Here is a 20,940-nt window from a genome sequence, read left to right as displayed (position 1 = left end):
GCCCACTCCCTCCCTCCTCCTCTTCGACGCTGAACCCTACTTCTACAGGGTCTGCGTCGACTACAAAGACACGGACAACCTGCGCGCCGAGGCGCGCGAGGCGCGCCAGCTGGGCATGACGGGCAAGCAGGCCATTCATCCGGCGCAGGTCGCGCACATCAATGCCACCTTCTTGCCGAGTGCCAAAGGTACGTTTCTGCCTTCCTCCCACCCAACCCCTCCCTCTCTCTTTACCCCCCCCCCCTTCTCCCGGCCCTCCTCTTTCCCCTTCTCTCTTGCCTTTTCCCCCCTCGCTTCTTTTCCCTTCTTCGTCGTACGCAGTTCGGCGTATCCTCTCCATCCATTCTTCCATTCTCCGCTCTCCGCTCTCCCGCTCTCGGTTCTCCACTCCACGGCCTCCCTTCCATTGCTGACCCCCCGCGCCCTCTTTCCTGCACACACTCTCCACAGACATCGCACGCGCGGCCAAGATCCGCGCCGCGTACCTTGCCAGCGTCGCCGCACAGGCGGGCGCGGTGGGCATGGAGGAGAATGGCAGCATGGTCATGATTGATGCGCCTATGCTCAAGCAGGTGAGTCGAGCTTGCGAAGGCGGTGCTGCTCTCCATCTCCCTCGAGGGCGTGATAGCGAGCACAGGCAGTCGAGCTCGTGTTGAGGGGAAACGAAGACTGAATCGCCCTTCTCCACGTTCAGGCGGACGCGACGCTGGCGAAGGCACGAGCTGCGGGATTGGACATTCCGGATGTCTGAAACGGAGCCCGAGCGCGGCGATACCCGCAGGGAGAAAGAGGCCGCTTCGTCCCGTCACGGGTGTCCACGCGCGCCTGGAAACGACCAAGATCGGAATGTCACGCATCTCATTGCCATATCGTAGGTTCAGCCTCTCTTCCCGCTTGTCCGGGATGAGGGACTAGGCTCCCGCTCGGAAGGAGAAGGTACGGATGCGTGATACTCAGAGTCAGCCCGAGCACGGCGAGGAGAGAAGCTGATCAGAAGGTAGACGGTGAACGAGTGGGCCATCTCGTGTGACGGTGGCTGCATCAGTACGAGCCGCCGTGGCCGTGCGGGCACCGTCCGCGGCGCGCCGGGGCGTTGAGTCCGTCGCAGGCGTAGCAGAAACCAGTGCCGCAGCTGAGGAGCCAGACACTCAGACTCAAGCCAGATGATGTGAGATGAGGGTGGACGCACCTGCATCGCATCGATAGACAGCCGCCGTTGCGCTCCACTGCCGTCTTGCACGACGGACAGCGGGCCCAATCCTTGTTCTTCATGAGACTGTGCAGCGCCACATCCTCCGGACTGCGCTCGTTGATTGGAAGCGACTGAGAGAATGGAAGTCAGCCTGACGCAGGACGAAGTGTGCACGTCAAGCCTACGCACTTGATACCTCGTGCACGACATGCCTACATGCTCTTGAGAGCTACACGTGACGCAGATTTGAATGCCGCACCCCTTGGCAGGGCATAGCTGCACCCTGTCGGGCCTACGGACGACGAAGATGGCGTTGCAGCGCTTCGACGGACACCAGAAACGCGCCAGCTTCTCGTCGTGGCGGAGCTCGTTGTACCGCCAGAAGGACGGAGCCGAAGTGACAGCATCGACGAGGTCGTCGCGAAGCGCAGACTCCGGCGCAGTCACGTCGCACTCCGGGCAGCGAACAGGGAAGACTTTGCTCCTTCGGGTTCTTTTCGGCCTCGCCCATGCGCAGCTCAATGTGCTGCCGAAGACAGCTGCAGTCTAGATGTGAGCAGCGCACCCTGGAAAGGGTGCGTTGGACTCACTCGGCACAGAAAACGTGTGAGCAGAAGTGCGTGAAGGCATGGGGCACTCCACCCTCTGCATCCCGGCGTATGAAGTTGCCTCTCACGCTGGCGTTGACATCGGCGGAGCAAGCTTGACATTCTACAGCCGTCATCTGCGTCAAACTCAGCAGCACAGGGCAGGTATGTCCAAGCAACTCACCGGTGCGTGTGAGGCGTCTGCGTCTGATGGTCAACTCGTTGGCGTCAGGCAAGCCCTTCACCTTGCTCGCCGTGCTAAGCCAGAGCGCGGACGATGTGAGCTTGCACACTACAAAGCCGCGGACAGGACTCACGAAGACGTCGTCTTGCGACAGGTCGGGAAACGTCTGCTCGTCAGGCCCATGCTGCGGTGGTTGAGGAGAGGAAGATGGACGAGTGCATCAACTCTCACGGACGCGATGGTCTCGAAGGGCTGGCAAGTGTTGCCCGCTGTCCACGCTACCGCTTCCTTGGGTTGCGAGCTGTCAATCTGGACTGAGCGGGAGTGGGGCTCGCCAGTCATCATGCGCCTTCGATTCCATCGGACCCGACTCTGAGACCTATGACGAAGCAATCAGTCGGAGAATGGCAATCTCGCCTCCGTATTCTGCCTCCCCTTCGGCGGATGCAAAGCAGCCCCAAATCAAGCGAAGAAGCCGGAGGGGTGCCCGACCGCCTGCTGCCTTCTGCGTGCGCGCCCATGCTCTATCCAAAGCAAGAAACGAAACAGACGTATGGCAGAGCTTTGTGATGGTATATGCTCTCGGGCTCTCGGCTACGGTCGTGGACGGGAGACTGGCCTCATCAGAGACGGCAAACATGCGTATAACGCCAGCGCGTGATGTGGCTCGAGCAGCTTGGCTGAGCTAGTAGTCGGTGCCGTGAACGCACCGTCCCGATCCAGTCGCCTTCTTTCCGGCGCATGCGTAGCAGAAATGACGACCGCACCTGAGGTCGCAGGTGAGGGCGTGCATGAGTGGTGGTGCACAGGCAAACATACCGGCACTGCATGTGCATGCAGCCTGACACCCGCTCGACAACTGCCGTGCACTCGGGGCATCGGGCCCACTGACGCTCTTGCATCAGACGCCGGAGAGCCAAGTCCCCCACGCTTCGCTCCGTCAGCGGGAGTGCCTGAGACGTGCGCATCTGTGAACAATGTCTGTCGGCCGGCCGCCCAGCACAAGACTCACTTGATACTGCTGGCAAGTCAACCCATGATGCGCAAGGACCTTGCAGCGGATGCACACCTCCGCGCGACAGGTTGCTTCGGCGCAGAAATGCTGAGCAGCACCAGCGTCGCGTGCCACAACCATCTTGCCGCAGGTTGGCGCCGGACACCAGAGGCGAGGCAGCTTCTCCTCCTCCCTCAGTTCGTGCAGACGTACAAAGCTTGCCGGCTCCAGTACGGCATCTATCACCTCCTCGCGCAGCGTCCGGTATCTGCCGTGCGGACCGCATTCGGGACATCGCAGAGGGAAACACTTGCTGTCCGGACTCTCGGAAACGGCATCCATTGAGTGCTCGATGTACTCGGCTAGACATCTGATCTCTTCGGTCAGAGTGTTGCGTGCCTCGAGTCGTCCAGGTCGACTCACGCATGACAGTACGTGTGGCCGCAGGACAGTCTCGAGCCGAGGACGGTCTGACTGCCGTCGGCTGGCTGCTGAAACGTGATGTTGCCCCTGCCGCTTGCGTTTGTTACCGAGCCGCAGACACAGCACTCTGCGTCCTCACATGAGCTCAGAGGCAAGCTTCTGCAGCGAAGGACACTGACCGATAGCGTTGCGAGCTCGCTGTACTCTCAAGCTGCGGCGGGCGGCCTTGGTGTACGCCCTCACGACAGGCAACGCCCCAGGGTGAGAACGACGTCTAGCGCGCCCGGACATGCTCAAGTGGATGGTGCGATGTGTGTGGGGGGACGGTGAGCTGCTGCAGACGTCATGGGAGAGCCGTGTCCACACTTATCGCAGCGTCGTTCACCGTGACGCTGCCCTCGCTTCATCATCGCAAGCTGATCTGAGGATGTCCAGCGCAAGAGCAAAAGTGCCCTTGCCTTGCCCCACCTCATGCTTGCCGCCCGCGAGGGCCTCCACTCTCGACCCACCGCCTGCACGGACGGCGCCTCATCCAGCTTAGGAGACTACCGAGGCGAGGCCCCTGTACCTCTTGCCGCTATCTCGTCTGTCGCACGCGGCCCATCAGTGCTTCCGCTCAAGCTAGAAGGTGAGCGAGCATGTCTCATTGCCCGGCTTGCCCCTGTTCCGCCCTCTGCGCCGCCATCATCGCCGCCGCCTGCTCCCTAGCGATCTCGCTCTCCTCTTTGAAGACGCGGATGGCCTCTTCCGGCGCCTCGGGGAAGCGGATGAACAGTCCTTGAAGCTCGGCCATGCTGACGCCGCCCTGAGCCGCCGGCGGATGAGCGTTGGTGCGAGCGCCGAGCGCCGCTAGCGGTGGGCGGCCCGAGGCATCGAGACCGAGCAATGTCCGTCGACGGGCCGTCTCTTGCTCTACCGCCGTCGCCAGTTGATCTCCCAGGCGCGAGAGCTCGGCATCGGAGAGTGCGTGGCTGTGCTCGATCGGTGCCTTCTCTTCCACTCTTGAAGCGTCGCGCGAGGCTTGTTGGGGCCCATAGAAGCGCCGCAGCAGCTCGCGCACCTGATGTCCGTCCGCATCGCCCAGCTCCAGCGCCAGATCCACGCGTCCGGGCCGGATGAGTGCCGGATCCAGGCGCTCGACGTGGTTCGTCGTCATGAAGACGACGCGACTCTCTGCGCTTGCTACGCCGTCGAGGGCATTGAGCAGGCCGGAGAAAGTGACGCCAGGCACGAAGCCATCCTCGCTTGCGGGCGCGGAGCGGCCGTGAAAGGCGGCGTCGATGTCCTCGAGGAGCAGCAGAGAGGAGTCGGGCAAGTGCGCCAGCAGATGCGTGAGCTTCGAGTCGGTGAGTCCACGCTCGGAGAGGTTCAGCAGACAGATGCCTTGGTCGAGAGCGCCGGCTAGGGCAGTGATGAAGCTGCTCTTGCCCGAGCCGGGTGCGCCGTGCAGCAGGTAGCCTCGTCGGTATGGGATGCCTGTGCGCCCAAAGTCAGTCGAAAGCTCGTCTGCTTCTAAGGCGTCAGCAACTCACCACGCTGGCGGTACCAGTCTCCTCTAGCCTTGAAGGCCCGCACGTCCTGCTCAATGCGCTCTCCCACTCCCTCCTTGAGCACGACGCTCTGCACATCTCGCGCGCGGCGCGGCTTGCCAAACGGCCGCCACTCGGCGCCCCATGCCGTGTAGATGACCGTCTTGCCCTCCACCGAGCGTTCTGCGAGCGCGCGCGCCTCGCTCAGCAGTTGCGGGAAGAGAGCGCGCGAGGAACGCAATGTCGTGAGCGTGATCGTCTCCCAGGGAGCGCCCGTCGTGAGGTCGACGACCTTGGCGTTGCGCTCGCGTTGCAGCTGGGATCGCTGTGTGAGCACTGAAGAGAAGGCAGGTGCCGCATTTGCACACTCACGCGCATCCAGTTGCCCTTGTATCGGAACCAGTGCGTGCCCGGGCCGGGCACGAGGCTGAAACGCGCCTCGCCGCGCTGGTCGCCGCCCTGCGCGGCCTGCTCGCTCTTGGGCTTGAAGCTCGTCTCGACGGCCAGCTCGTGACTCCAGATGCGTGTAGGCTGCACCATGGCCTCCTGCTCTCCGCTGAGCCCCGCCAGCGCACGCAGGCCCTCTTTGCGCAGAGCCGGGTTCGAGGCCTGTGCCTGCGCCTGTGCGCCCAGCCATGCGAGCAGCCAGGGATGGGCACGGTCCTTGGAGGCGATCTCGAGCGAGACGAGCAGACGTCGCTGCGCCAGGCCTGCGACTGAAGAGGCACCGCGTCGCCCGACGGCCAGTGCACTGCCGAAGAGCATGAGGCCGAAGCCGGCGGAGAAGTAGGGGTTCGAGGAGAGCGAGAGGCCGAGGAACGTCGGGCCTGCGTCAGCGGCGCCTGGCAGCGCCTCGGGCGAGAGAGCGGGCGGCGACGCTGGTGCCAGAGGCACGGCGCTGGACGAGGCGCCCGAGGGCCCGGCAGTTGCCATTGCTGCGCTGCGGAATGGGGATGGTGGAGGTGGGAAGACAGCAGCGAGGAGCGCTGTGCACGGGACTCGGGCGCAAGACCGGACCTTCTCGGCGCGCCACGGCCGCCCTGCGCCGACGGCTGTGCGGAATATCCGGCACGAGAGGCGGATGCGCCGTGCAGGGCGGACCGAGCTCCGCGGCTCCAGCCCCGCTTGCTGCGCCCCTCGGCTCGGGTGCGTGAGGCGTGCCTGAGCCGGCCGGCCAACGCTGCCTTGGCGCAGTGCGGGGTGCGGGGGCGCGCGGCCAGCCATCAGCATGGCGCCTGCCCTGCCCTCCTTCCTTCCCCCTCCATCCCTCACCCATCAAGCACATCCGCCATGCTGCCCACGCTGCGCCGTCTCAGCGTGCGCGTCCCCTCGCGCGCTGCTGCGCTTCGCAGCCGCACCCTCGTCGCTACCACGACGACGCCGGCGAGAGGAGCAGCGCAGCCTGCTGCGCTCGCCCGTCCAAGCAGTGTGCGTCTGCTGCACTCCGATGTCAGTGCTCCCTCCTCTGCCTCCCCTACGTCCATCGCACGTCCACCACTGCCCGCCAAGATCCTCATCGCGAACCGCGGCGAGATCAGCTGCCGCATCATGCGCACCTGCCGCCGCCTCGGCATCCGCACCGTCGCCGTCTACTCCGAGGCCGATGCTCGCAGCATGCACGTACAGCTCGCAGACGAGGCGTACTGCATCGGCCCTGCTGCCAGTGCTGAGTCGTACCTGCGCTCGGACCGCGTCATTGATGTGGCTCTCAAGACGGGCGCAACGGTGAGGAGAGGGCAGAGCTGGTGGCAGAGCAGCGCTGACGCGCGGCGCACAGATGGTCCACCCGGGCTACGGCTTCCTTTCCGAGAATGCAGAGTTCTCCGCAGCGCTGCATGCCGCTGGCCTGACGTTCATCGGCCCACCGGCATCCGCCATCACCTCGATGGGCTCCAAGTCGGCCTCCAAGGCCATCATGCTTGCCGCCGGCGTGCCCTGCGTGCCCGGCTACCACGGCGACGACCAGAGCGTCGAGACGCTGAAGCGCGAGGCCAAGAAGGTCGGCTTCCCCGTGCTCATCAAGGCTGTCAAGGGAGGAGGTGGAAAGGGAATGAAGATTGTCTGGAAGGAGGAGAACTTTGAGGAGGAGCTGGGCAGCGCCAGACGAGAGGCGCAGAAGGTGAGCTGTAGATGCGGAGCTGGTTGAGTCTCACCTGCTGACGAGTCTGCTACAGTCCTTTGGCGATACCGACGTTCTGATCGAGAAGTACCTGCAGCGGCCTCGGCACGTCGAGGTGCAGGTGTGTGTGCAGCGAGGCAAATTGCAGCCCATCAGATCCTGACGCCCGCTTGCAGATCATCTCCTCTGCCCCGCCGCATTCGCAGCATCTCGCCATCTCCTCGCGCGACTGCAGTGTGCAGCGCCGGCACCAGAAGATCATCGAAGAGGCACCTGCGCCGGGCCTGTCTGACGAGCTGCGCAAGGATCTGGAGGACAAGGCTGTGGAGGCGGCGCGCGCTGTTGGATACGTCGGTGCTGGCACAGTCGAGTTCATCATGGACGCCGAGACGGGCGAGTTGTGAGTGCTTTGCGCAGGCTATGCTGCAGGGGATCGAACTGACATGGCGACGCAGCTTCTTCATGGAGATGAACACGCGCCTGCAGGTCGAGCATCCCGTGTCGGAGATGATCAGCGGCAGTGCGTTAGCCCTCTCGTGCTCCCACTGAGAGCTCAGCTGATGTCCCGATGTTCAGTCGACCTCGTCGAGTGGCAGCTCCTCGTAGCCTCCGGCGGCGCTCTGCCGTTGACTCAGGCCGAGGTGCCATGCGTGGGGCACTCCTTCGAGGCGCGTCTCTATGCCGAGGACCCCGCCTCCAACTTCCTCCCCGACGTCGGCCATCTCGAGCATCTCTCCTTCCCGCCCGATCTTGCCTCGCCCAGCGCCACGCCCGCAGAGAGCCGCGGTCTTGTGCGCGTCGACACGGGCGTGCGCACTGGAGACGACGTCAGGTGAGAATGACGTGGGCCGACGCCCCCGCACAGAAGGCTGACTCGCGTTCGCAGCGTCTTCTATGACCCGATGATCGCCAAGCTCATCGTGCACGGCAGCGACCGAGCCGATGCGCTGCGGCGCATGCGTCGAGCACTCGAGCAGACGCACATCGTGGGCCCACGCACGAACGTCGACTTCCTACAGCGGCTCTGCGAGCATCCTGCCTTTGTCTCGGCCGATGACCTCGACACGGGCTTCATTGCGGTATGCGTCGTTGCCCCTTGTGACACTTGACCTTGCTGATCAAGGAGATTCACAGCGCTACAAGCCTGACCTGCTCCCGTCGCCTCCGGCACCTGCCGCATCGACGTTCGCCTCCGCCGCGCTCTTCCTCGCGCTGCGCGAGCAGACGACATCGGCCAGCGGCGCATTCGCCTCGCCCGCATTCGCCGCGTTCCGCCTCAACACCGCCCAGCCCGTCGCGCGCAGCTACTCGCTGCGAGCGCGTGCGGCAGCCGCTCAAGATGGCGCAGAGGCGAGCGAGGAGAAGGTGGTGCAAGTTTCGGTGCAACCTGCGGGAGAAGCGGGAGTGTTCCACGTGCGCGTGCTTGCCGAGGACAAGACGACATTCTTCCCTGCCGTCTCTGCAAGTCTGCTAGAGTCCGACCTGCTCACGCAAGGTCTGGTCGCCTCCGAGTCCGACGAAGCAGTCGTGCCGGCCCCACGTACGCGCACGACGGTCGTGGCGCGCGCACCTGGTGCTTCGACGCTTGGCGCACAAGAGAGAATGGACGTGTTTGCCGAGGGCAGACAGGTCGAGCTCGAGCTCGTGGCGCCCGAATGGCTCAAGGAGCTCAAGGGCGGTGCAGCGGCGACGAAGGGCAGCGTCCGGAGTCCGATGCCTAGCAAGGTGAGGGCTCGACTCACATAGGCAGACAGTGCCGAGACTGATCTTGTCTGCACCAGGTCGTGGAAGTGCGTGTCTCGGTCGGACAGCACGTCGAGGAGGGTGACGTCGTCGTGGTGCTCGAGGCGATGAAGGTACGTTTCCAATTCGCTCGGCTTTCTTCTTGCCGCTCCTTCCTGACGTTTCGCACTCGCACTGCAGACCGAGCAAGTGCTGCGTGCTCCCCGCGCCGGCGTTGTCGCCAAGATCGCGGCCAGTGCGGGCGAGATGGTCGGCGAAGGCGTGGAGCTCGTCACGTTCGAGGAGACGGCTGAGGAAGCACCTGTCGACGGTGCCGCACAAGCACAGCCATCGCCATAGATGCAAGCAGACGGCAGTGCGGTAACGAGTGAATGTCATTGATGCCCCTCTCGTTCCCTGCGCGACGGAGCGATCAGTCGAGATCAAGCTCGTCCGCATCCCGACCCAATGCTCCCGGCATGCGCGCCTCGTCTGGCCTCGCAGCGCGAGTCTCTGCTGCCCTGCGTGCGCGCTCCCTTCGCATCTCCGGCGTCTCCTCCTCCTGCTCTTCCTCCTCATCCGTGTCTTCGCCCGTCACGCCACTGCCGTCATGCATGCCTCTGCTCGACGTCGCTGCGCCAGACTGCGCAGCTGTGCCGGCAGAAGCACTGCCGGATGCGCCCGTCGCCGCTGCTGCTTCGCCAGAGGCAGCAGGCGACGTCTTGCCGACGATTGAGAGGCGGCAGACGGGGCATGTGCCGCTGCGCTTGAGCCACGGCACGAGACAGTCGGCGTGGAAGAGATGCTGGCACGGCACTGTCGAGGCGCGTCAGATCAGCTTGCAGCGAGAGCAGAAGAGCGAAGGGGAACGCACTGAGGAGCAGCTCGTCCTGCTGCATGTCCTCGTCGCTGGGCACGACCTCTGGCGGATCGTCGGCTGGCGCCTCGGCAGCCTTTGGCGCCGGCGACGCGCTGCGCGAAGAGCTGGCTTCGGGTACGAAGACGTCCATGCACGTCGGGCACTCGCGATTCCTCGCCGAAGCTGCGCGGTAGCTGTCAGCGACGGACTCAGTGGCATGCCGAGGGTCGACGAACGCTCACCGAACGTGTCCGGCTGTCGTCGAGAGCGCTTCTCAAGCTTGCCGATCGTCTCCTCATCAGCCGGCGGCGGCGCCGAGCTTCCGTTCGTCTGATTCATCAGATCCGAGATCACATCATCAAGTCCCTGCTGTCCCCACACATAGTCGCCAGCCCTTCCGCCCATGCCCATCAGTGCGCCGCCGAACATGTCCAGCATGCCCGCCGCACCGGGGCCGAGGATGTTGGTGAACATCTGGCGCAGCGCCTGCAGCTCCGGCGGCAGGTCTGCCGGCTCTGCATCCTCGCGCGGCGCACCGGGCCGCGGTGGAGGAGGACCGGGCGCCCAGCCTTGCGCGCGGCCAAGGCCTGCCAGACCCGAGCCGCCGAGAAAGACTGGCTCGCGACGGCCGCTGTTGGAGCCGTCGGCGCCGAACGCGCCCGGCATGGGTGCGGAAGGCCCAGCGCGGTTCGGGTTGTCGTGGTTGAAGTGCCGGCCGTCTGCGGCGCCGCCTGCACCGCCCATGCCGTCGTCGAAGGGCTCTTCGTCGCCTTCGGATGACGGTGGGCGAGCGCGCCGGCCGCCAGCCATCAGTCTGTACCGTAGCGGTATCAGCTGCAAGCGCTTCCACACACCTCCACCTGGGCCGTCTTTGCCGAGCCTACTCACTCGCTTAACGTCAAGGGCATCTCTCCCTCTCCGCGCTGCACGTTCCAGTTGAGCTCCCAGCCGCCGCCAAACGCAGGCATGCTACCGCTGGCCTGCACGCGCTGCATCGGCTGCTGCTGTCCTCCCGCCGCCGCGCCGCCAAACAGAGCCGAGAGCCAGTGTGCCGCGCCCGCTCCGATGCCCGCTCCGATGCCCGCGCCCGCCTGCTGTTCCTCCTGCCGCCGCTGCTGCGGCGGCTGGTTGCCGAGAAACGGCCAGGCACGGGCATCCTCGTCGTCCTCCTCCTCCTCCTCGCCATCGTCGTCGACGTGCTCCTCGGTGCCGTCGAGCTCCTCGATGAAGGAGCCGCGGCAGCGCGGGCAGGCAAGCTCGGGGATACGCAGCGGCTGGATCTCCATCTGGCACTCGTGGCACCACATCCAGGCCGGCGGGGCGGCGGAGGAGGAGGACATGGTGCGCGCGCGGTGCCGGCAGGTGAAGCGAGGCAAAGAGAAGCAGAGATGGAGGAGGCGGTGGTTGTGAAGCAAGGATGTGGCGTCGCACGCCGCGCGTGATGAGACGCCCGTGCGCCGCGGAGCGCCAGCCACACGCGACGCCGGCTTTGGTGTCGCGTGCAGCTCGCCGCGCCGCTGTGGAGGCAAGCCGCTCTCCATCACTTCCCGCTCGGCAGAAGCAGACATCGAAGAGGCACCTCCCATTGCTGCACTTCAGACTCTCGCACTCCTCGGCGCTTCATCACGTGCTGACGCTTCATGTCTCGTGATGCGAGCAGCGGCATCTCTGCACACGACACTCGTCGTGCCGTACTGACGGCGCCGCGCCGCCGGAGAGCGCACCGGCGAGCTCGTCTCCTTCCTTCCTTCTCGCCCTGAGCGGCGAGGCCCGCCTTCTTATACGGAGATCGCTATCATTATGTCGTAGCTCGGTCTCCCGGCCGCGTCTCCGCGGAAGCAGCACCGGCTCTGCGGCCGAGCCAATGACGCAGGCGCGCTCAAGCGTGCCAGCTTAGCATCTCACGCACCGATGCCGCCGCCGGTGAGCGTACCACAGCAAGCAGGCAAGACGTGGGGCTACGCTGCATGCTGAGTCAAAGCGAACTGTCCGCATGACGAGGCGGAGCACCTCGGTGGCAGAGCTTGGTGTCCGCGCAGTCGAGAGAGTCGAGCATCTCGGCCGTTGGCGGCCGCTGCGGCAGGCGCGCATGGCGGACGCGCGCGCTCGCGTCTCAAGGGGCAATTCGCAGGTCTGCGCCAAGGGGCGTCCGCTGGGCAGCCCTGCTGCTCGAGCCGGCAGCGCAGCCGTGCTGTACCTGCTAGCCCACCGTCGGCTGCACAGCGCACAATGCTGCAGCGCAGCAGCGTTACCAGCGCCTCCGCCTTGCCGATCTCGTCGCGACCGCGGAAATGAGAGCGAGCGAGCGACCTCCGAGCCGCAAGAGCGCAAGTTGAGGCATGCTTCGCCCTGCCCGGGTGCCCGGGACACGCCTCCGCCGCCGGCTGCAACCGCAGCCGCGCTCGGCATCGAGACAAAGGAGAGCAACACGCCGCAGCCGCTGCCATGTGCCCGCTGCCGTTCACGGCGGCCGCTGCGTCTCGCCGTTCGCGTGTGCGTGACTGCTCTGGACCGCCGCCCATGGCAGCGCTCCATCTTTGAGCAGCCAGCTCGACGCTAGGCCGGCTATTTCTCAGCTCTGCAGCCCTCTAGAGACTGTGCGCAGCCGCACTATGTACTCTCATGCAGCTGACCAATGCGACCGGCGAACATCCGCCTCCCATGCAGCGCTGCCGCTCAACGGCCGTCTCCGGCACCACCCGCCGTGTCTCATGCGCAGGCATGTTCCTCGGCCACGACACCTGCATGCATTGGCCCAAGGTAGCGCATCAGTCCTGCCTGCGCCCTGTCCGGTAGCGAGCAAGTCGACCTAGATTCTCGCCTGCGTCCGTCGGGGACAGAGGAGCTCGTCGCCGAGGCGCAGAGCGAGCATGTGCCAGTGACCCTCAAAAGCAAGCTCGCCCAGCGCCCTCTCCCACTCGCACTCCCTCGTCACTCTGTCCACCTGACCAGCCCCCACCCTTTCTCGTCTTTCTTCTTCCTCCGGTCCTGGCGACCTCTTGCTCTCACTTTATTCACCTCATCCACTCATTTCACACCTCCGCGAGTTGATCTCGTCGTCCTCTACACACTCTTTCGAGCTTCTCTCGCATCACAGTCTCTCCTCTCCTCTCTCTCCACCCTCTCTCAGCATGGTCGCCATCAACCAGCTCAGCACGTTTGCCGCCTCGGTTGTGCTCCTCTCCCTCGCCGCGCCGCAAGCCGGCGTCGAGGCGGCTCCGGCACTGCGTGCGCGTGAGCCTTCGGCGTCGGCGCTCGCCGGTGCCGGCCGGCGCATGGAGCGCATGATGCTGCGCTCGACGTCGCCGCCGGCGCTGCCCAAGAACGTGCAGTTTGCGCCGCAGGCTCGCCGTGGCCGCCCGGCGACGAAGCGTGCCAGCGCCGGCAGCAAGCGCTCGAATGTGCACGAGCACATCCACGAGCACATCCACGAGCACGACCACGACCACAAGCACGGGCACCGCCACCACGGCAAGCACTCGAAGGACGAAAAGTCGCACCACTCCAAGCACTGGGCCATCCACCACGGCCTCGCCAAGCGCGAGGGCGACGAGGCGAAGCGCGACTACATCACCCTCGGCGGCGACTTTGTCGGCTACCGGCCGCAGGCGGCGCACCACACGGCCGACGACGGCCTGCTGCAGGTGCTCGTCGGCCGCTCGGGCGAGGTGGAGCTGGATGCGCGCCGCCACTCGGGCCACTCGGACCACTGGTGGAAGCACCACAAGGGCGACCGCAAGGGCCACGGCCACGACCACGACCACGAGCATGTGCACATCCACGAGCACATCCACTCGCGCGACCCGCGCCACAGCGACCGCCACGGCGACCGCCACCGCCACGAGCACGACCACGACCACGAGCACGTGCACGAGCACATCCACTCGCACGAGCACCGTCGCTCGGCGGGCATTTCGCGCGAGAACGACGGCGTGGCGGCTCGCGCGCCGTCCAAGAGCCGTCCGTTCCGCTACCACCCGCGCGACGTGCTCGCCCAGCAGCAGGAGCGCGGCCTGATCGGCGACGTCGTCAAGCCGCTGCTGGCGCCGCTGAACGCCATTCCCGGCTTCGTCACCATCAGCGACCTGCTCTTCGGCGACGCCGGCCTCGTCAAGAAGCTCGGCGGCCTCGTGCTGCACGCCGAGCCGGCCGGCGGTGCGCGCACGCTCGCGGCGCAGAGCACGGCCTCGGCCTACAACTACTCGCTCATGGCGAGCAAGGGCGAGCGCACGCAGGTCTGGCTCATGGCCACCGACGCCAACAGCACGACGGTCAAGTCGGACGCCACCAACGCGACGTTTGCCCCGTCGCCGACGTTCAACAACGACACGACCACGGTGCGTGTCGCGCTGCCCATTGTCAACGACAAGGGCGAGCCGGTGCTTTACTGCGCCACCTTTGCCAAGCTGCCGCCCTCGACGCTCGACTTGACGCCGTGCGCCGAGGACGCCAGCGAGAGCCAGCCGGAGGCGGCCAATGCGCCGACCAGCCAGCGTGAGCATCCAGTGTGGCGAGCCTACCCTGCACCGTCTCTGATCCCTTCTTCTCTCCCCAGGCTTCACGTACACGGCCAGCTCCGGCGTCCTGGCACCCATCTACGCCGCCGTCCCGCCAACGGCGGCGTCTGATGCTGCCTCTTCGTCGTCGAGCCCGGCCTCGTCGGCTGCTGTCTCGAGCAGCAGCAGCGTCGACTCCGCCGCTGCCTCGAGCTCCTCGAGCGCTGCACCGGCTAGCACGGCGACGCCCGTGTCGTACTTCCGCATCCTCGCCGTCAACGGCTCCGCCTCCGCTCTTCCCGCCGCTGCTGCTGCCACAGCGCTGCCCGCGAGCAACGGCACCGCCACCGACGGCAAGGTCTCGCTGCGCTTCGTCCCCGCTGGCGCAGCCGCCGCGGCCGAGTTCAACACCCAGGCCACGCAGGACACGCAGGATGCCTCGGACGACGTCCCTGCCGCCGCCGGCGATGCTGCCACATCGTCGACGGATGAGATCGGCTCGGGCTCGGACGACTTTCCTGCCTCGACTGCCTCTGCCCTCCCGGCCGCCGGCAACGACGACGACAGCCAGATGGACGCATCTGACTCCGACGTCGCTGCTACGACTGGCAGCGTGATCGACGGCGCCAACCGTGTCGCTGCCGCTCCCGATGCCGAGGCCGCCGACCCCAGCATGGACGAGGACCTCCCCGCTCCCCCGGCGGGCACGGACAGCGCCGATGCCGTCACCTCTGCCGCCGCAGAGGCGACTTCGTCGCCCGCTGCCTCCACGCCCGTTGGTGCCGCGGACCCGAGCGCTCTCGATGCGCCGACGGACGAGTCGGACCTCGACGAGTCGCCCGCCGCCGCTCCGACTGCCGCCGCTGCCGGTCTCGTCGGTGCCGTCACGGGCGCAGCTGGCGCCGTGACGGACGCTGCTTCGGACGTCGCTGCCGATGCCACGGCCGCTGCTGCGCCCGCCAGCGCCAACGCTCGTCTCACCCTCGCTGAGAACAACGCCGAGGCCGAGGCGTCGCAGCAGCAGCCCGGCTGCTCGTGCGCTCCTTCGCGCCGCTAAGCGCACCACACCTTCTTGTTTCCCTGCTGCGCTGTGGACCCTTGAGAGAAACGATAGAGAGTCGAATAGCCACTGTTTTGCGTCTGGCATCATCTTGCGTGTCATGAGAGCGTTACGTCTCAGGGGGCGAGCCGGCGATTTAGTCTCACGCCCGTGCCCCGCGCTGGAGCCAGCGCTGTCGTTCGCCGCGCGGCGGCGCGACTTGCGCCTCTCTTCCCCACCACATCAACCGCACCATGGTCAACATTTACCGCAAGCCAGTCAAGGACAACGCACCTGCGATAATGCGCCACAGACCTGAAGGGTCGCGTATCGGTGTCACCACTGTGGGCAAGGCGCTCAGTAAGGCGCAACGTAAGAAGCAGCGGGAGCAGCGAGAGCAGGCCGCCCGAGGTGAGTCGAGTGCAGCACGCCTTCTCCGACGTCGTCTGCCGCTTTGCAGCCGCTCCGCATCAGAACTGACTGCCCGCTGTGCATAGAGTGCCGCAGCTGCCTGGCAGCAACCAATGCCGGCGCAAAAGGGCACGTCACGCTCGCAAAATCCGAAGACGGCTCAGTGACTGGCTCGAAGCTGCTGTGTCGGCACACGTGGTGCCACGAGTGAGTCCGACTCCGCCTCTGCTCTTCGGATGCGTGCTGACTGCGTACCTGATGTAGCTGCCTGCGCGAGTTCGTCGAGCGAGAGATCAGTCAGGTGGATAACAACCCGCACAGCGACTGCTTTCCCCTCTGCTGCCCGGAGTGCGACGCCGACGCCACACACCGTCAGCTGCCCGACGACCTCCTCGCTGCGGTGCTGCGCCGGCCTGCTCTCGAGCGGCTCAAGGCCATGCGAGACCTCGAGCTGCGCACACGCTTCTGGTGCCCGGCGCCGCGGTGCAGCGCACTCGTCGTGCTCTACAAGGCCGAGGATGGGCAAGATCACCAGTGCCCCAGCTGTCACGCTCAGCTGTGCGCCATGTGCCGGGAGATTGCACATCCGGACGTCAAGTGCCAGGCCAAGACGTGCGTCGAGTGCCTCGACGCCGCACACGAGGGCCTCAGCTGCGACCAGTTCCGCGACGTGCCGCTGAACGAGCGCAACGAGATGGACCTTGCGCTGTGGCGCCTCATCGCGGCGCACAAGTGGGCACGCTGCCGCTCCTGCCGCGCCGTCGTGGAGCGCGTGTCGGGCTGCGACACCATGGACTGCATCTGCGGCAAGAGCTTCTGCTACAGCTGCGGCGGCGACGGCAAGGTGCCATGTGTCGAGCCGTGCCCGCACGCGGGCAAGACGTAGCCGCAAGCTCCTCTCTCAGCGCCATGCGTCGTGGCTGATACTCGTTACATTGAAGCGTCGTCTGCCTAGTCGTCCTCATCATCCTCCTCCGAGCTCTCCTCCTGTAGCGTTCTGTCAGATCGCGAACCACACTGCCACGTCACTGTCACTCACCGGCTCGCTCTGCCCTGAGTCGTCCTCCTCCGAGTCGCCGAACGACGAGCCGTCGTCGTCTGTCTCGTCCTCGAACTGCGCGCGGCAGCATGAGCAAGCGACAAGGAGGGCACAGCGTGCGACTCACCATGACGTCGCTCTCGACCTCGTTGCCAAAGTCGCTGCCGCTCTCGCTGTCCGAGGCGTCCGAGTCGCTGTCGCTGCTCTTGAGGAAAGCTGCGAGGGAGATGTCAGCACGCTGGAAAGGACGATGGAGAGGCTGCTACGCACAGAAGCCGCCGTCCACCTGCTCGAGCGAAAAGGGGTGAAAGATGGTCAGCAGGGCTCAGCAGGCGCGTTGCTGGTGCATTCTCGTCTCACGAAGAAGGCGTAAGGATCTGATGGGCAAAGATGTCAGCGCGAGACGATGGGCCATGCAGCGCGGCCAGCACTCACCCTCGCGAATCGTCTTCATGATCTGGCCCCAGTTCAAGTTGACGGCGCCGTCGGTGACGCAGATGTCCACGGAGCTGCGAGGCGTGTCAGCGCAACCCTACGCACCGCTCTGCAGTGCCACTCACTCGAGCCACTCGCGCACGTGGTCCAACGACGCAATGGGCACGCTGCGGATGACGAGCGGCACCTGGCTGAAGTCGGAGAAGACGAAGACGACGTCGAACGACGACGAGGTGCTTGTGCTCAGCGTGACACGCTCGAGGTGCACGATCTCGACCTCGGACAGCGTGATGACGGTGAACGGCGGGTCGGTGAGGTACACGAGACAGTCCGTCGTCGGCTGCAGCAGCACGTTTGTCCGGTGGCCCACGCCGTTGAAGCCGAGCTGCGAGAGATGTTAGCACACGGGAGGGCAGCAGCGGCGAGCGATGCGCACCTCGCTGCAGGAAGGGTCAGCTGACGGCCACTGGCTATGCACACCGGCACAACTCACCGGAAGGGAATGTCGACGGTCACGCGCCCGTCGCTCGCATCGGCAATCTTCTGCGCAAAGCCCTTGAACTCTTTGTTCAGCGCCGAGCGCCGCCGCCGCTCCTCCTGCTCGAGCTCGATCTCGTCCTCGTCGCCGCCGCGCGTCTTGCGCTTGCGCGCGCCCGTCTCGTCGAAGTTGACGTCCGACGCCTCGCGGTAGAACTGCACGTCCTTCGTCTTCTTCTTGCCCACGAGGATGGGCGCCTTGAGGTGGATGTGCACGAGCACGACGAGCTCCTTGTCGCACGGCTGGAAGAAGAGGTGCTTCATGTTGTTGAAGAGCACGTCGATGCTCTGGTTGTTGCGCGCCGTGTAGCGCAGGCCGTTCTGGTGGATCTCGACGTCGCCGGGCAGCCGCTTGCCCTCGAGCACGGGCCGCGGGTACACGTCGCGCAGCATCTGCGTGCGGCCCTTGGCGAGCACGAGCTTGTCCTGCTCCACGACGTCGGCCATCTCCTTCTTCTCCGTCTCGCGCTTCGTCGCCTCCTTGCGCAGGTCCGAGATCTCGCGGAAGAGCTCGGCAAAGTGCGTGCTGCTGTCGCTGCGGAAGCTCATGCTGCGCACGAACGTCGCGTCCGGGTCCTCGAACGGCACGTCCTCCTTCTTGCCGACGATCTGGCCCGGCGTGACAAAGTTGAAGCGCAGATACGTCACGTCGCCCTCCTCCGACTTGGAGACGTTCTTGATCGTGTTGATGTGGAACGGCACCGCGTAGCCGTAGATCGGCAGGAAGACGGTCTGTGCGCGCTGGTCGACGAAGATCTGGCGCAGAGAGCGTCAGCTGAAATGGCGCACAGCGCGCATCGCATCGCTCACCCGCAGGTCCTGCGTCTTGGACGGGAAGTCGACGATGCGCTTGTACGACTCGAACTTCTTGAACGTCTTGCCCGCCTGCCCGCCGTCGGCGCCATCAGCGTCAGCAAAGCGCGCCAAGCCGTCCTCCTGCTTCTGCTGCGCCAGGTCGCGCTGGTGCTCGCGGATCTTGTTGGCCGTCGTTGCGTCCATGGCGTCCTTGCGCGACTTGTTGCGCAGCACCTTGCCGCCAGCGGTGACGTTGGCCGGCTCGGCCTTCTTCTTCGGCGACGCCTTCTTGCCGGCGTCCTCCTCCTCATCGTCGTCGTCCTTGTAGAAGATGCAGTCGGTCGCCGACTTCAGCCGGTCGGTCAGGTACGACGCCGGCCCGTCGCTGACGCGCACAGTGTCGATGAGAAGCAGCGAGTACGTCTTGCCCTCATTGTTTGGGTCGTCGATGCCGTCAAAGCCGAGCGACAGGTTGAAGGCCATGTCCTTGCGGATGGCGCGGCTGTTCTTTGCCGAGAGCGTGTAGCTGCCGTCGCGGAACTCAATGCCCGTGGCGAAGCCGATGTTCTTGACGAGCCGCTGCGCCAGCGAGCTGTTCTTCGCCGCCACAAACTTCTGCGCCTGCTCGTACACATCACGGCACGTCGCGCCCGCACGCAGATACTTCTCCACAATCTCCGTCTGCAGCTCGAGCAGCAGCGCGAGGTTCTTCGCTTGCGACTGGACGGGACGGCATGAGCAGGCTGGCGATGTGGTGAGCCCTGACGCAAACACACCTTGTGCGGGTCAACAAGGTAGCTGCGGCCGATGTTGGAGCAGTAGCTCTTGTACTTCATGCCCATGCTCGCGAGGATCACACCGCCGCCGTCGGCGCCCTCGAGGCGCGCATCGTTCGACTGCGCCGACGTGCGCAGGTCATAGTCGCCGCCCGACTGGATGATCGGCGAGTAGCAAAAGTCGGCCAGCGTGATGTCGACCTGCCGCAGCTGTCAGCGCGCAGTCGCGATGCGATAGGCCGGCAGACTCACGCCCTCGGCACCCTTGACCTTCTTCCAGAACGCCCGGTTCTCCAGCTGATCCTCCACCTTCGCCGCCAGCTTCTCGTGCGTCACTTTCTTTCCCTCGTCGAGCACGCTGCTCATTTCGTCGACGAAGTATCGGGTGATGATGCCCGTGCTGAGCTTGGCCGCCGTGCGGGTGAGTTTCTGCGGCAGATTGTCAGCACGCCAGCTCTGTCTGAAGCGAGCCAGAGGGTAGTCGGCATCGGCAGGTAGCCTGGGCTCGGACCGGCGCTGCGCCAGTCGCTGGCCTGACGTGGCCGCAGTTCCTCTCGGCGCGAGCCAAGCGGCCCGCACTGACGCATCGCTGCCCGTTCCGCCTGGTATGCCTGCGCTCGCCGCTCGGCGCAACTCCTGCCTCTCATTGCCGCCGCACTCACGAGCTCGTCCTCGTCCTTGCTCGCCACCGCCACACTGAAAGGCGTCGAGGCGTCGACCGTCTCCAGCTTCTGCGCATCGATGCGCTTCTGCAGCGCAGCCTGCCACTCCACTGCCACCTTGCCAATCGGCTTCTCCTTGGGGAATACGCCCACGCGCTTCTGCAGAGCGGCCGTGAGCTGAGCGCTGCGCAAGGCGAGTGGGCGGCACGCACCCCGTTGCCCTCTAGCCGGTCCAGCACCTCCTCCCAGACACGTGCGTTGTGCGCCTCGTCCTTGGTGCGCTTCAGCACCTTGACTTCCACGTCGCTCGAGTGCAGGCCCTCGATGTACTTGGCTGCAGCAGACGTCAGCGCTCAGGCACTTGCAATGCGACGCGGTGCAGCACTCACTCTTGCTTTCTGAGGAGACGAACAGCAGGCCCTTGGCGTCGAAGAGGATCAGGGTGGAGGGGAACTCGTAGCCGAGCAGCCAGGTCTGCAGCGGCGGTCAGCAAAAGCCGAATGGGTAATGAGCGGCAGCGCGCGCCTGCCGCCAGGCCGCCAGCAGCGCCGGGGCAGTCTCCACTCCACGCCGCGCTGGCATTCGCTGCCCACCATTCGACCACAGCCAGCCCACTCACGTGCAGCGCCTGCGTCTTGCTGTACGCCACGTCTTGGTTCTGGCCGCCCATCAGAATCGCGACCGAGTCTGCGTTGGCGAATGTCTCGTCCGCCGGGCCCGCATCGGCCTGCCGCTGTGCGTCAGCAGACATCCTTCTCAGGCACTGAGCAGCGTCGACGCACCTTGAAGCGCGCGAGCAGCTGCTTTGCGCGCCGCGTGAAGGCGACACGGTCGACTTTGATCTCCTCGGACATGGTGCAGGGGTGGAGGGACGTCGTCGTGGCGGGAGGCAGGTGCTGCCCGGCTGGTGCGCACCTCAACACCTTCCTGAGATCACCTCTCGCACGGCGCACGTCGCCCATCACATCCATCACGCGGCGACGCGTAGATTGACGCGTCGGCGGGGGAGTCGCGCGCGCGTTCTGTCCCATGCTCCTGTCGCCTGACAAGCCGGCAAGGTCCTGCCCTGAGTGACAGAGCCTACTCCTCCGCTGACCGGCGGTAGCCAGCACATACTTCGGGGCTTGAGCGAGCAGGAACA

The 20,940-nt window shown here is 65.5% G+C and overlaps 8 protein-coding genes across 8 annotated transcripts in view; 4 read left to right on the top strand and 4 right to left on the bottom strand.

Annotated features, from left to right (window-relative positions):
- The window catches only part of FA09DRAFT_362058 (Phosphoenolpyruvate/pyruvate domain-containing protein), a gene marked incomplete at its 3' end in the record, with an annotated part of 1,968 nt that extends 1,217 nt beyond the window's left edge, over window positions 1-751 (top strand). Inside the window, exons 4-6 of the mRNA XM_025745433.1 lie at window positions 45-188; window positions 451-572; window positions 695-751. Coding sequence (XP_025596779.1) covers window positions 45-188; window positions 451-572; window positions 695-751 — 323 coding nt within the window. The remainder of the gene's footprint in view (window positions 1-44; window positions 189-450; window positions 573-694) is intronic.
- A 3,272-nt stretch (window positions 752-4,023) lies between these two features.
- FA09DRAFT_299932 (hypothetical protein) lies at window positions 4,024-5,842 on the bottom strand (the record flags this gene model as incomplete). The annotated part of the gene is made up of 3 exons (XM_025740314.1): window positions 4,024-4,856; window positions 4,913-5,225; window positions 5,282-5,842. The coding sequence occupies 3 exons, from the start codon at window positions 5,840-5,842 to the stop codon at window positions 4,024-4,026; spliced, it is 1,707 nt and encodes a 568-aa protein (XP_025596778.1).
- A 357-nt stretch (window positions 5,843-6,199) lies between these two features.
- On the top strand, window positions 6,200-9,110 carry FA09DRAFT_300059 (hypothetical protein; the record flags this gene model as incomplete). The annotated part of the gene is made up of 11 exons (XM_025740319.1): window positions 6,200-6,634; window positions 6,687-7,028; window positions 7,084-7,149; window positions 7,205-7,428; window positions 7,484-7,548; window positions 7,605-7,860; window positions 7,915-8,107; window positions 8,163-8,568; window positions 8,626-8,753; window positions 8,810-8,884; window positions 8,952-9,110. 11 exons carry the CDS (start codon window positions 6,200-6,202, stop codon window positions 9,108-9,110), a joined length of 2,349 nt encoding a protein of 782 aa, XP_025596777.1.
- FA09DRAFT_346738 (hypothetical protein) lies at window positions 8,966-11,015 on the bottom strand. Its single transcript, XM_025744769.1, has 4 exons — window positions 10,498-11,015; window positions 9,852-10,423; window positions 9,625-9,792; window positions 8,966-9,566 (listed from the first exon to the last, which is right to left on the bottom strand). The coding sequence occupies exons 1-4, from the start codon at window positions 10,947-10,949 to the stop codon at window positions 9,184-9,186; spliced, it is 1,575 nt and encodes a 524-aa protein (XP_025596776.1). The 5' UTR covers window positions 10,950-11,015; the 3' UTR covers window positions 8,966-9,183.
- A 390-nt stretch (window positions 11,016-11,405) lies between these two features.
- On the bottom strand, window positions 11,406-12,393 carry FA09DRAFT_90948 (hypothetical protein). The gene has a single exon (XM_025745893.1). It carries the CDS (start codon window positions 12,142-12,144, stop codon window positions 11,503-11,505), a length of 642 nt encoding a protein of 213 aa, XP_025596775.1. The 5' UTR covers window positions 12,145-12,393; the 3' UTR covers window positions 11,406-11,502.
- Window positions 12,394-12,740: 347 nt separating this feature from the next.
- Window positions 12,741-15,162, top strand: FA09DRAFT_340293 (hypothetical protein; the record flags this gene model as incomplete). The annotated part of the gene is made up of 2 exons (XM_025744310.1): window positions 12,741-14,103; window positions 14,165-15,162. 2 exons carry the CDS (start codon window positions 12,741-12,743, stop codon window positions 15,160-15,162), a joined length of 2,361 nt encoding a protein of 786 aa, XP_025596774.1.
- A 223-nt stretch (window positions 15,163-15,385) lies between these two features.
- On the top strand, window positions 15,386-16,577 carry FA09DRAFT_362053 (hypothetical protein). The gene is made up of 3 exons (XM_025745432.1): window positions 15,386-15,555; window positions 15,642-15,762; window positions 15,820-16,577. Exons 1-3 carry the CDS (start codon window positions 15,399-15,401, stop codon window positions 16,439-16,441), a joined length of 900 nt encoding a protein of 299 aa, XP_025596773.1. The 5' UTR covers window positions 15,386-15,398; the 3' UTR covers window positions 16,442-16,577.
- Window positions 16,556-20,653, bottom strand: FA09DRAFT_321157 (FACT complex subunit SPT16; the record flags this gene model as incomplete). The annotated part of the gene is made up of 16 exons (XM_025741007.1): window positions 16,556-16,669; window positions 16,722-16,810; window positions 16,865-16,880; window positions 16,955-16,971; window positions 17,030-17,103; window positions 17,155-17,414; window positions 17,466-17,469; window positions 17,523-18,322; window positions 18,377-19,081; window positions 19,138-19,338; window positions 19,390-19,566; window positions 19,800-19,958; window positions 20,012-20,133; window positions 20,189-20,273; window positions 20,419-20,526; window positions 20,582-20,653. The coding sequence occupies 16 exons, from the start codon at window positions 20,651-20,653 to the stop codon at window positions 16,556-16,558; spliced, it is 3,003 nt and encodes a 1,000-aa protein (XP_025596772.1).
- Between the last annotated feature and the right edge of the window lie 287 nt (window positions 20,654-20,940).

Source organism: Tilletiopsis washingtonensis (assembly GCF_003144115.1).
Source record: "Tilletiopsis washingtonensis strain MCA 4186 unplaced genomic scaffold FA09scaffold_17, whole genome shotgun sequence".
NCBI lineage: Eukaryota > Fungi > Basidiomycota > Exobasidiomycetes > Entylomatales > Tilletiopsis > Tilletiopsis washingtonensis.
The sequence above is the reverse complement of the archived record's forward strand: the minus strand, read 5'-3'. Positions and strand labels throughout refer to the sequence as shown.